Genomic DNA, 13,025 nt, shown 5'->3' on the forward strand with positions numbered 1-13,025 from the left:
GGAAATAAAACCGGCATCTCAAAGACATATCTGCACTTCCATGTTCAATTCAGTATTCACAACAGCTGAGATATGGAAAAAAATCTAAATTTCCATTCACAAACAGATAAAATGTGACGTCTGTGTGTGTATACAATTTGATATTATTCACCCTTAAAAGAAGAAAATCTTGCCATCTGTGACAACGTGGATATGCCTGGAGGACATTATGATAAGTGAAATATGCCAGATGCAGGAAGACAAATACTACATGATCTCACTTATATATAGAATCTATAAAAGCCAAACCCAGAAAAATAACAATGGTCACCAGGTGCTTGGGTGTGGGAAGAAAAAGGGCAGTGTTGGCAAAGGGTGCAAACTTTGAGTTCTAAGTTGAAGTTCTAGACATCTAATGTACAACATGATGCATATTGTTAATATAGGTACTTGAAGTTTGTTGCGCTGGGTCTAACTTTAAAAATGGCCATCTAACACTGCCACCTAGTGGTCACTGCAGTTTAAAACACAATGACAAAATAATCACTCCACTTCCAAGACAAGCAAAAGTGGCTTTATAAAAATGACATTGTTGGCCTGGTGCGGTGGCTTATGCCTATAATCTCAGCACTTTGGGAGGCCAAGGCGGGTGGATCACCTCATGTCAGGAGCTCAAGACCAGTCTGACCAACATGGTGAAACTGTCTCTACTAAAAATACAAACATGAGCCAGACGTGGTGGTTCACGCCTGCAGTCCCAGCTACTTGGAAGGCTGAAAGGCAGAGTTTGCAGTGAGCCAAGATCACACCACTGCACTCCAGCCTGGGCAACAGAGTGAGATTCGGTCTCAAAAAAAAAGAAAAAAAAAAGTTAAAAACAGCTTTCTAACAATGCCCATGAAAAACAATTTAAAATATATGCCCCATTAACAAAACCACAATAAATAAAAGACCTAGATATTCTAATACACCTTATTAAAATATTTGACAGTCCACTTATCTTTACATGTTCTGCGTTCTTGAGTATTCTAAATGATTCAGTTTAATCAAGCTAATCTCAGATGGGACTGAAAAAAAAAATTCATGCTGAAATATAAAGGGACTAATAACCTCCACATTACTATTCCCATTCATGGGTTTTTTCCTAACTTTTCAGGTTATATTCCTTTTTATAAATTTTAGAAAATGCGAGTCTTTTAATTTTTCTTATCCCAAATGAATCTCTACCCATTAGCATTTCACCTTCTTGACCCTCATTCCCACTGATTTCTCTCTTTTCTCCACATTCTTTTCTGTACCTTGGTGCCTGTATGTTGTTTTTTCAATAAGGGCCTTTCCCACTTCAGAGAGGAGTGCTGCCTCAAATGCAAGCTGGCCTAGCCTCCCTACACACCTGGGACTGTCCAGAGGGACAATCTCAGAATACAATAGGGAGATCAAGGATAAAAGAGGTTCCTTAGCTCATTCAATAAAGACAAGCCAAACTTCCTGTTAGCAACCTAGATGAAGGCCGGGCGCGGTGGCTCACGCCTGTAATCCCAACACTTTGGGATGCCCAGGCAGGCGGATCACCTTAGGTGAGGAGTTCGAGACCAGCCTGACCAACATGGCAAAACCTGTCTCTACTAAAATACCAAAAAAAAAAAGCCAGGGATGGTGCACGTCTAGTAATCCCAGCTACTTGGGAGGGTGAAGCACAAGAATCACTTGAACCTGGGAGGTGGAGGTTGCAGTGAGCGAAGATGCAAGATGGTGCCACTGCACCCCGGCCCGGGTGAGAGAGCGAGGTTCTGTCTCAAAACAAACAAAACAAGCCTAGATGGAGGAAACAGCCACTGCCTTCAGACTCTATCACCTAGCAGTGGAATCACATGGATGCCTTGGTGAAACACTGAATACAGTAATGATATGAACATACACATGTTAACAGAACAGGGGAGAGAAGACCTAGCAACATCTTGCCTCTCCAACATAAAAGAGCAGCTCCTTTGGATGTATAATGCTCAGGAAACACAAAAATTCTATGATGAAGGTTTTTAAACATTCCAATTCAGTTTTGCAAAGGATTATAGTTGAATAAAGAGTATACTTTGTTCACGCCTGCTCCGTCTTCATTGCTAGATATGTGTGCAGTGTGGTTGGTTGTCTTTTCTACATTTAGAGAAAGGTATATTAGTCCATTCTCATGCTTCTATAAAGAACTGCCCAATACAGGGTAATTTATAAAGTTTATTTCACACCACAGTTCCACAGGGCTGGGGAGGCCTCAGGAAACTTAAAATCATGATTGGAGGGAAAGCAAACAAGTCCTTCACATGCTGACAGGAAGAAGTGCCAAGCAAAAGGGGGGAAAGCCCCTTATAAAACCATCAGATCTTGTGAGAACTGTCACGAGAAGAGCAGCATGGGTATAACCGCGCCCATGATTCATTTACCTCCCACCTGGTCCCTCCCATGACACAGGATTACGGGAACCCCAATTCAAGATGAGATTTGTGTGGGTACACAGCCAAATCATATTGTTCTGCCCCTGGCCCCTCCCAAATCTCATATCCTCACATTTCAAAATACAATCATGCCCTTCCAACAGTCCCCTTAAGCCTTAACTATCTCTAGCATTAACTCAGAAGTCTGAGTCCAAAGTCTCATCTGACACAAGGCAGCAAGACGCTTCTACCTATGAGCCTGTAAAATCAAAGGCAAGTTAGTTACTTCCTATATACAATGTGGGTAGAGGCATTGGGTAAATACACCTGTTGCAAATGGGAGAAACTGGCCAAAACAAATGGGCTACAGGACTGATGCAAGTCCAAAATCCAGCAAGGCAGCCAAATCTTAAAGCTCCGAATGATCTCCTTTGACTCCACGTCTCACCTCCAGGGCATTCTGATGCAAGAGGTGGGCTCCCACAGCTTTGGGCAGCTCCACCCCTGTGGCTTTGCAGGGGTTGTCTGCAGCTTCTCCAGGCACACAGTGCAAGCCGTAGGTGGATCTGCCATTCTGGGGTCTGAAGGACGGTGGCCCTCTTCTCCCAGTTCCACTAGGCAGTGCCCCAGTGGGGACTCTGGGGGCTGTGACCACACATTTCCCTCTCGCACTGCCCAAGCAGAGATTCTCCATGAGAGCACCACCCCTGTAGAAAACGTATGCCTGGACATCCGTGTATTTCCATACATCCTCTGAAATCTAGGTGGAGGTTCCAAAACTTCAATTCTTGACTTCTGTGCACCCGCAAGCCCAACACCACGTGTAAGCCAGCAAGGCCTGGGGCTTGCACCCTCTGAAGCAACAGCCTCAACTGTACATTGGCCCCTTTTAGCCACAGATGGGACACAGGGCACCAAGTCCCGAGACTGCACAAAGCAGCAAGGTCCTAGGCCTGGCTGAGGAAACAATTTTTTCCTCCTAGGTCCCTGGGCCTATGATAGGAGGGGCTGCCATGAAGACTTCTGACATGCCTGGAGACATTTTCCCCATTGCCTTGGTGATTATCATTTGGCTCCTCCTTACTTACGCAAATTTCTGCAACCAGCTGGATTTTCTCCTTAGAAAATTGGTTTTTTCTTTTCTATTGCACTGTCAGGCTTCAAATTTTCTGAACTTTTACGCTCTGCTTCTCTTTTAAACGTAAAGTGCCAATTCCAAACCATATTTTTGTGAATACATAAAACTGAATGCTTTTAACAGCACCTAAATCACCTCTTGAACCCTTTGCTGCTTGGAGATTTCTTATACCATATACCCTAAATCATCTCTCTGAAATTCAACGTTCCACAGATCTCTAGAGCCACGGCAAAATGCTGCCAGTCTCTTTGCTAAAACATAGAAAGAGTCACATTCGGTTTCCAACACATTGCTCCTCTCCATCTGAGACCACCTCAGCCTGGACTTCGTTGTCCATATCTCTATCAGCATGTTGGTCAAAGCCATTCAACAAGTCTCTTAAGAAGCTCCAAACTTTCCCACATCTTCCTTTCTTCTTCTGAGCCCTCCAAACTGTTCCAATCTCTGCCTGTTACTCAGTTCCAAAGTCACGTCCACATTTTCGGGTATCTTGACAGCAGTCCCCCACTATCTGGTACCTCGTTTGACGGAAAATGGAGCCAGTTGATGGCTGCACAGAAGCACGCACACACACGTGGCAGGTATGTTGATGGTACCAATGATTCAGTTCCTCAATTCTTCTGTCGTCCTCTGCTCGGCATACCCATTTCTTTGTCAACTGGCTGTTAGTTCTACCAACAGAGGACACTAGAGGGAGACTGCAAACTGAAGAGGAGGAGGCACTGACTGCTTCCCGTCTGCTTCTCACAGCTTAATTCCAACAATGCTCCTTCACCCTGGCAAAGGCAGTTCCCTCCCATAGCTGCAGCTGAACTGAGTTAGCAGTTTTGCAGTTTTTCCAACATATGCAAATTAGGTACACTGTGCCAGCCCCAGCCACTACCCCTCATGGACCTTTTCTCTAAACCTAGAAATACCACCACCAACCAGCAGGTGGCCCCTCCTCAGACGTCTGACTCAATTACATAGGGACCCTTCTGTAAGTTGCAATAATTCAAACTTACACCCTTTGTTCCTTCAGCCCTGGGGAAACTGCTGTTGTCACCCTTACAATACCTTAGAGTAGTTCTCAAACTGTGATCCTAGGACCAGCAACACTGGCATTTCCTGGGAACTTGTTAAGACATTCAGGTTCTTAAGCATCCCAGCCTATTGAGTAAGTAACTCTGATGGTGTCACCAGGAATCTGTGTTTAATGAGCCCTGACGCATGCTGAAGTTTGAGAACCACTGCCCACTGACTTGGAGTTCTTATTTCACTCACTCAGCTGCCTCCTTAACATTTACAGTTGACAATTCTGTGTTACCGGTTTCAATAACATGTATAACACTCTAACATAGTTGCTACTGTAGTAAAGAGATCAGATGGCTTCAGTGAATTCTATCAAATGCTTTAAAAAGTATTAAATATTTCTCAAGCTCTTCCACAAAACAAATGGAAACATTTCCTAACTCATTTTGAGGCAAACACTACCCTGATATCAAAGCCAGACAGACCTTATAAGAATGAAAACTACCAGCTAATATCCTTTATGAATATAGATGCAAACATCAAAAAATTCTAGTACACTGAATCCAGCAGCATATTAAAGTTATTATTCACTATGAACAAGTGGGGTCTATCTCAATAATGTAAGGGTGAGTCAACATATGAAAATCAATGTAATACACTACATTAATAGAATGAGGAGGGGAAATCACATGAACACACATCTGCTGCTGCTGCCAAAAAAAAAAAAAAAAAAAAGGCGTTTGACAAAATTCAACACTCTTTCATGATAGAAACACTGAACTTCCTATTTCAAACTAGTACTAGAGGGGAGCTTCCCACATGATAAAATGTGTCTATGAAAAATTCACAACTAATACACTCATTGGTGAATAACTGAAAGCTTTCCCTCTATGATCATGAATAAGACAAGGATGCTTGCTTTTGACACTGCTATACAACAATGTACTGGAAGTTCTAACCAGAAAATTAGGCAAGAAAAATAAATCCAAAGACATTCAAATTAGAATAGAAGCAGTAAAATTATCTCTATTTGCAGATGACGTGACCTAATGCATAGAAAGTCCTCAAGAATACACACACACACACACACACACACACACACACACACACACACACACAACTGGAGTAAAGAAATTCAACAAAATGGTAGGAAACAAGATCAACACACAATAATCAGTTATATTTCTATACACTAGCAATGAACAACCTGAAAATGAAATCTAGAAAATAATTCAATTTTCAATAGCATCAAAAAGGAAAAAATACTCAGGAATAAATTTAAGCTAGGAGGAACAAGACTTGTACACTAAAAACTACAACTCATTACTGAAAGAAATTAGAGGCATAAATGGAAAGACATCTCACATTCATGTGCAGGAAGGCTTAATACTGTTAAGACGATCGTACTACCCAAAGTGATCTATAGTCAATACAATCCCTATCAAAATCCCCCCTTTTTTTTCTTCTTTTTTTGGTGGTGGGGGAGGAGGACAGCACGCAGGGAAGAATGGAAAAGCCAAAACTAAAATTCATAAGGAATCACAAGGGATACTGAATAGCCAAAACAATACTGAAAACAAAGGTGGAAGACTCATACCTCCTAATTTCAACAATTACCACATAAAAGCTATGGTAATTAAAGTCGTGGTGCTGAGCATAAGGATAGGCATATTGACCAATGGGATAGAATAAAAAATCCAGAAACAAATCTATATATCTATCTATGGTCACCTTTTTAGACGAGGTGCTAAGACCATTCAATGGAGAAAGTATAGTCTCTTCAACGCGGTACTGAGATTACAAATACCCAGACACAGAGGAATGAAGCCAGACTCCTACCTGACATCTTATACAAAAACCCACTCATGATGAGTTAAAGAACTAAATACATAAGAACTAAAACGTAAAACTATAGGAGGAACACACAATCTTCATGACCCTGGATTTGGTAATGTATTTATTCTTAGCCATGACACCAAAAGCACAAGCAACAACAGAAAAAAATTGCTAAACTTGATTTCATCAAAAACTACAACCTTATACATGAAAGGGTACCATCAACAAAGTGAAAAGACAACCCACATAATGTGAAAAAATACTGCAAACCATGTATCTGATAATCATGTATCTGATAGAAATAATATCCAGAATACATGAACTATGTTTATAATGCAACAACAGAATTGTAAAACAGAGAAAAGGACTCAAATAAATTTATCCAAAGACAATATACAAATGGCAAACACACATGAAAAGATGCCCAACTTGGTTAGGCATTAAGAGAAATGCAAATCAAAACCACAATGAGGGGCCGGGTGCGGTGGCACACGCCTGTAATCCCAGCACTTTGGGAAGCCAAGGTGGGCGGATCACCTGGTCAGGAGTTTGAAACCAGCCCAGCCAACATGGTGAAACCCCGTCTCTACTAAAAATACAAAAATTAGCCAGGCATGGTGGTGAGTGCCTAATCCCAGCTAGTCAAGAGGTTGAGGCAGGAGAATTGCTTGAACCCAGGAGGTGGAAGTGGCAGTCACTCCAGCCTGGGTGACAGAGCAAGACTCCGTCTCAAAACACACACACACACACACACACACACACACACAGAGATCATTTCAAACCCACTAGATGGCTATAACCAACAAAACAGAAAATAACCAGTGTTAATAAGGATATAGAGATTGGAGCCTTCCTACACTGCTGATGGAAACTGAAGTGTGCAACTGCTGCAGAGAACAGTTCGGTGGTTTTTCAAACAGTTAAACATAAAGTTACTACAGAACCCAGCAATCTAACTCCCAACTATATACCTATGATGAATTCAAAACATATGTTTGCACAAAAACTTGTACACAAATGTTCACCACAGGATTATTCATAATAGCCAAAAGGAGGGAGAAAGTTCAAATGCCCATCACCTGATAAATGAATTTTTAAAACGTGTATGTATATACAATGGAGTATTATTCAGCCTTAAAAAGGAATAAAATTTGGACATACTATAACATGAATGAACCTTGAAAACATGTGAAAGAAGCCAGACACAAAAGGTCATATACTGCATGACTCCATTCATATGAAATGTTCAAAACAGGCAAATTTCGAGAGACAAAGTAGATTAACGGTTGCCAGGGGAGGGGAAAGGGAGGATTGAGAGTGAATGCTAAAGGGCACAGGATTTCTTTTTGGGAAAAGTAAAGTTCAGGCATAACCTTGTGAATATATTTAAAACATAGAATTGTACACTTTAGAATGGTTGAAATGGTAAATCTTTTCGAAATTTAAAACTAATTTTAAAAAATGATGTTTGTCATGCTGGGATATTTGTTAAAATGGGTAAAGTAACTGCAATTGTGATAAGCAATGATAAAAAAGATGCCATGAGAGCATTTATTTCAAATGGTGGTAAAATATACATATAAAGTTATCCTTTTAATCATTTTTAAGGATACAGTCCAGTGGCATTAAGTACACTTTCACACTTTTGTACAACCTACCATTACCATCTCAGAACTTTTCTTACCTTGCAAAATGAAACTTTGTACCCATTAAATAACAGCTTCCTACTTCTCCCTCCCCATGGTGAGCACTACTCTGCTTTCTGAATGTAACTACTCTAGGCATATCATTAAGTGGCACAATACAGTATTTGTCTTTTTGTGATTGTCTTGTTTCACTTAGCATAATGTGTTAAATGCTCATCCATTTTGCACCATATGTCAGAATTTCCTTCCTTTTCAAGGCTGAATAATAGTTTGCTGTATGGATATACCTATTTTGTTTATCCATTCATCATCAGTCAATGGGCACTTAGGTTCTTTTTTCCATCTTTTGGCTGTTATGAATGCTGTGAACATGGATATACGCATTTCTGTTCTGTCCCTGTTTTTTAAAAATAAAAATACAGATGGTCTCCAACTTCATGACAGTATAAAAGTGATACACATTCAGTAGAAACCATACTTCAAATTTTTATTTTTTTCCCAGGCTAGCAATATGTGGTATGATACTCTCTCATGACACTAAGCAGTGGCAAGTGAGCTGCAGCTCCCAATCACTATGCAATCAGGAGGGTAACCAACCAATACTCTACCATGCTGATAATGAAAGTGCTGAAGCTTCTAAGCTGTATCAAATGCATTTGCAACATATGATATTTTCAACTTACAATGGGCTTATCAGGATTGGAACCCCATCGGTAAGTCAAGGAGCATCTGTAGTTATGATGTTTTTGAAGGGAGACTTTGAAGGAATTTTGTTAAAAATAAATTTTTTTTGAAAATACAAACCTTTTGCATCAGCTGAAAGATTACAACTCAGTTTAACTGAAACCCACCCAACAGAGAACACAAAAGAGCAATGATACTATTTGCTTTAAAAAAAAGACACAAAAGACATAAAAGTATCCACTGTAAATTTATTATGCATTAAGAAGCTTAACCTAAAAACCAATAGCATAGTAAAAAGATATGTTATCTCTGTTCATAGCAGAACAGGTTTCAAAATATATTTTCTTTTAAATGTATTCAGTCAGTACACAATCCTTTATAAAAGTTGTATATATTTTTTCTGTCAATACCTTCATTACATTTATAAATACAAGATTTACACAGCACCCCATCAGAAAAAAATTAAAACCCTTTACAAATATCTACATATATTTCATACCTATAAAACTTTCAAAGGAGTGCTCTGTTAAAGGTGGGCCCTAGTTAATGGTCCATTTACCGGTGCAGCAAAATACATATAAATCTGTAAAGTTTTCTTTGTCCATAAAACATCTCAAAAAACAGCAAGACACTTATCATGAAACTCAGCTTCATAAAACCTTATTTTAGAAAGCAACTTAATGTGCATATTCCCATGCGATTCGAAAGTCAAACAGATTGAAATAAAGATGAATTAAAAACAAATGCATACTACAACAGAGCAGTTAAGGCAGGAGTGTAATGGATGAGAAGTAGGACATGGGAGACACAGGAAGCAGCAAATCATAATGACGCCTTTGAGTCTGAACTTGGATATAAACTTCACTTGTATCCAGTTATTAACTCTCATCCTACTTAGGAATTTCCAAATTGTTACTAACTTTTTAGAAGCAGCCTACAATTTCTGTGTTGTCACCAGAATGCTTGAGTTGTTTTTTTTCTTCTGTAAAATCACCTCGGACCAAACCAGGACACTAGGTCCAGGAATCTGCGTTGTGAGTTTTACATGATTTAAGTTTGTAATAAAAATTTCTTTCATCTAGTAAAGGTAATCACTATTCAATATTATTTATGTCCAGAAGTGTATATATGCTGAGTTTCATTCTAGCCAAGAACAGGAAGTAGAATAAAAGGAGACTAGGTTTTTATTTGACCTTTGAACAAAGACAATAGATCCCTGATACTGAGTGACTCTTAAGAGTGGCCACTCATCAACACCTATGGGCTGATTCAGAGAAACAGCAAGGTAGAAATTAAGGAGACATTCTTTACCTGAAATCTTGCCAGAGATGGCAGTCCCACTATAGTTCTGTACCTTTTGCTGAAAAGGGCATGGAAAGACTGCTGTCACTTAGTCTACAGTCTTACAGGAAAGCCAACCTTTCTACCAGAGAGATGACTTTTTCTATTTGAGTTTCACCTTGAGAGTTGCACATTATTTGCAGGGAAGTATTTCAAATCTTATCTTATTCTAATGTATAAACAGGAAAAAAAAATGTAAGAGAAAAAAAAAAAAAAACAGGAGGAGGAAGAGCAGAACGATGGTGGTGGTATTTATCAAACTTGGCCCTGAAGGATGCCGCTAGCATCTCCCATCCAGCACCATGAAGTCACCAGGGGTGTGGCTCCCTCCATGGCTCTCAGAGATGGCGTATGCAGAATCCCACCTTCTGCCGAGTTTACAACTCAGTGCACTGATTCCCAGGCTCCTCAAATGAAGAGAGCTCCCAAATGCTGCTATCTTGCAGCAGTGGTTCAATGTCCTCATCACTGCCCCGTTCTGGGGTGTTAGTCAGGCTGCCGCTGCTGCTGTTACTGTGTTTTTGAACTCCACTGGCTTTACTGTATTCAGGAATGAATAAGGCAACCAGAAAAGACACAAGGACTATACATGCCCCAAATAAAAATGGTGGGCCTGGGATGACAGCTCCCTGATGGATGTGGAAAACAAATGGAGACCAAGAATACAGTTAGTCTTTTAACTCGAAATTATTCCTAGATTACCCAAAAAAACACACCACCAAAAAGTGAATCATATTCTCATAAGCAAATGTTTCATTAAATGTCAAGGCAAACTCCACTAGAGCTTGGTGTTTGGAATATGAAAAAGGGCAACTAATTAACTGCTTTCTGTACCACTTCTAAATAGCTTCAGCAAAACTGTAGGCTTTTAAGCAACAGCTGTTAACCTATAATCCCATCCTATGACTTCAGATCATGCACCTTTGTACGTTAACATTAATTCCAGCTTTATATAGATATCTATACTAAATATGGCTTAGAGGGAAGAACAAGGGAAGAAATTTCAAATAAATAGCACAAAAGTACCTTAGCTCAATTTTTAGCTGGATTTTTAGGTCATTTCAAATTTTAACTGGTCTGGGCTTAGCCAGAGAATAGCATAGTGATTGTGTAGGTGAAAACAGAATCTGAACAAAGTTAAGACGTATCTTTTACATAAGATATTAATTAAATCACTAAAATGACCCCTCCCTGATCCTGAGAAGCAATGAACACAATACTTATTGCTGTCAAATAAAATATAGTAACATACAAGTAAGAATGCTCTCCAAATTTAAGGTCACAGGATTTTGCTATAATCATACATAACTGTTGTTACAAAACTAGACTTACGACCAAATTACCTGCAGGGGAACGTTGTTAGAATTCAGTTTCGGGCCCAACTCAGTCAGTTCCACATGGAACATGTAGAATATGAAGCCATACAGTGCTGGCCCCAGGCCATTGCATAGTCCTCTTATTCCAGTTATGATCCCCTGGGCAACTCCTAAATCAGAACAAAGAAAAGAATGCCAGTCTTCTCGGAAAGGCATCACAAGATTTGGAGCTGAACAGTACTTTCTCACAACCAAGATATACTAATTTGGCAAGACTGAGGAGAAAGCATGCTAATGAAAGTAGATTAGGAAGACTTCATCCATTATAAAATAAAATCCAAAACTTTAATATCCTCCCATTTCAGGCAATTTCCACTTTTCTGTCAACTGAGATTTCCCTGCTCTGGTCATTTCTGGTGCTTTCACAACAAAAACCTGCTCTTCACCTCTGGCAGCCCTGGTCTCAGGAATACAGACCAGTCCCCACTAGGCAGACTTCATCTTCACAGGTGTATTCCAGGCCTGTCTCCCTAGAGACCTACACTGAAAAACCCAGAAGTGCCAAATGCTTTCTAACATAGCAAGTAAAAAGTTAGCTTGAACTGTATGAAATGAATGTTTCTGTATATCAAAAATGGTAGTATATAATTCAGCCTAATACAATGTGTTCCAAAACTTTTATATGCTGACATTCAGAAACATGTATATTGACATGAGTAAGTATAAAAACAGTCAAAAGAAAATCCATGCCCCAAATGACAGGATGGCATCTGTCAGATGCCAAGGCAGTGACAGTCCTCCACGGATGGGTCACATCTTCACTTCAGACACAGCACCTCCCTGAGGATGCAAGCCAAGTGAGTTACTGTAGTCAGGAGTGACGACATACAGAATGTGTGGTCTTCAAGGGACAATATTTAACAATGTAATATGAGTAAGATACCTAACTTCTGATATAGAAAAAAAAAAGCAATGAATCAACTATCCTTTCCAATATAGTTTTTTACTAAAACTTTTTAAAGGGCTCTTAGGCATTAAAATTTTTTCTCCCTCTAAAATTCTCTACTACTTCTTCCTGAATACAATGAGGTGAGCCATTAGCAGATAGAGAAGGAAAGGGATTAAATCTAGCCATGGGAACTGCTTGAAAGGAAAGCAGGCCAGGCACGGGGGCTCACGTCTGTAATCTCAGCACTTTGAGAGTCCAAGGCAGGTAAACTGAGCCCAGGAGTTTGAGACCAGCCTGGGCAACATGGTGAAACCCCATCTCTACTAAAAATACAAAAAATTAGCTGGGCATGGTAGTGTGCATCTCTAGTCCCTGGTACTTGGGAGGCTGACTGGGAGATCACTTGAGCACAGGAGGCAGAGGCTACAGGGAGCCAAGATCGCACCACTACACTCCAGCCTCTGTCTCTTATACACATCTAGATGTGTATAAGAGACAGGGACAAGACAGGACAGGAAGGGAAGCAGAAGCACGGGAAGGATGAGATATGGATCTAGATGGTGGAAAGCTATTTTCCACATAGCAGTCTTAATTTTAATTTAATCTCTCACTCAACGTCTAACTATCAACAACCACACAGACTTTTTCTTACTACTCTCAAACACTATTTTCTAAATTACGCTCACAGACTATGAGTTA

The 13,025-nt window shown here is 39.9% G+C and overlaps 1 protein-coding gene across 1 annotated transcript in view; it reads right to left on the reverse strand.

Moving 5' to 3' along the window:
* Window positions 1–8,948: 8,948 nt before the first annotated feature.
* The window catches only part of HIATL1 (hippocampus abundant transcript-like 1), a 95,592-nt gene continuing 91,515 nt past the window's right edge, over window positions 8,949–13,025 (reverse strand). Inside the window, exons 11-12 of the mRNA XM_011999437.1 lie at window positions 11,405–11,547; window positions 8,949–10,690 (exon numbers count right to left, since the gene is read on the reverse strand). Of these exons, the coding sequence (XP_011854827.1) occupies window positions 10,439–10,690; window positions 11,405–11,547 (395 nt within the window). The 3' untranslated portion in view covers window positions 8,949–10,438. The remainder of the gene's footprint in view (window positions 10,691–11,404; window positions 11,548–13,025) is intronic.

This window comes from Mandrillus leucophaeus, unplaced genomic scaffold (assembly GCF_000951045.1).
Source record: "Mandrillus leucophaeus isolate KB7577 unplaced genomic scaffold, Mleu.le_1.0 Scaffold593, whole genome shotgun sequence".
Classification (NCBI taxonomy): Eukaryota; Metazoa; Chordata; class Mammalia; order Primates; family Cercopithecidae; genus Mandrillus; species Mandrillus leucophaeus.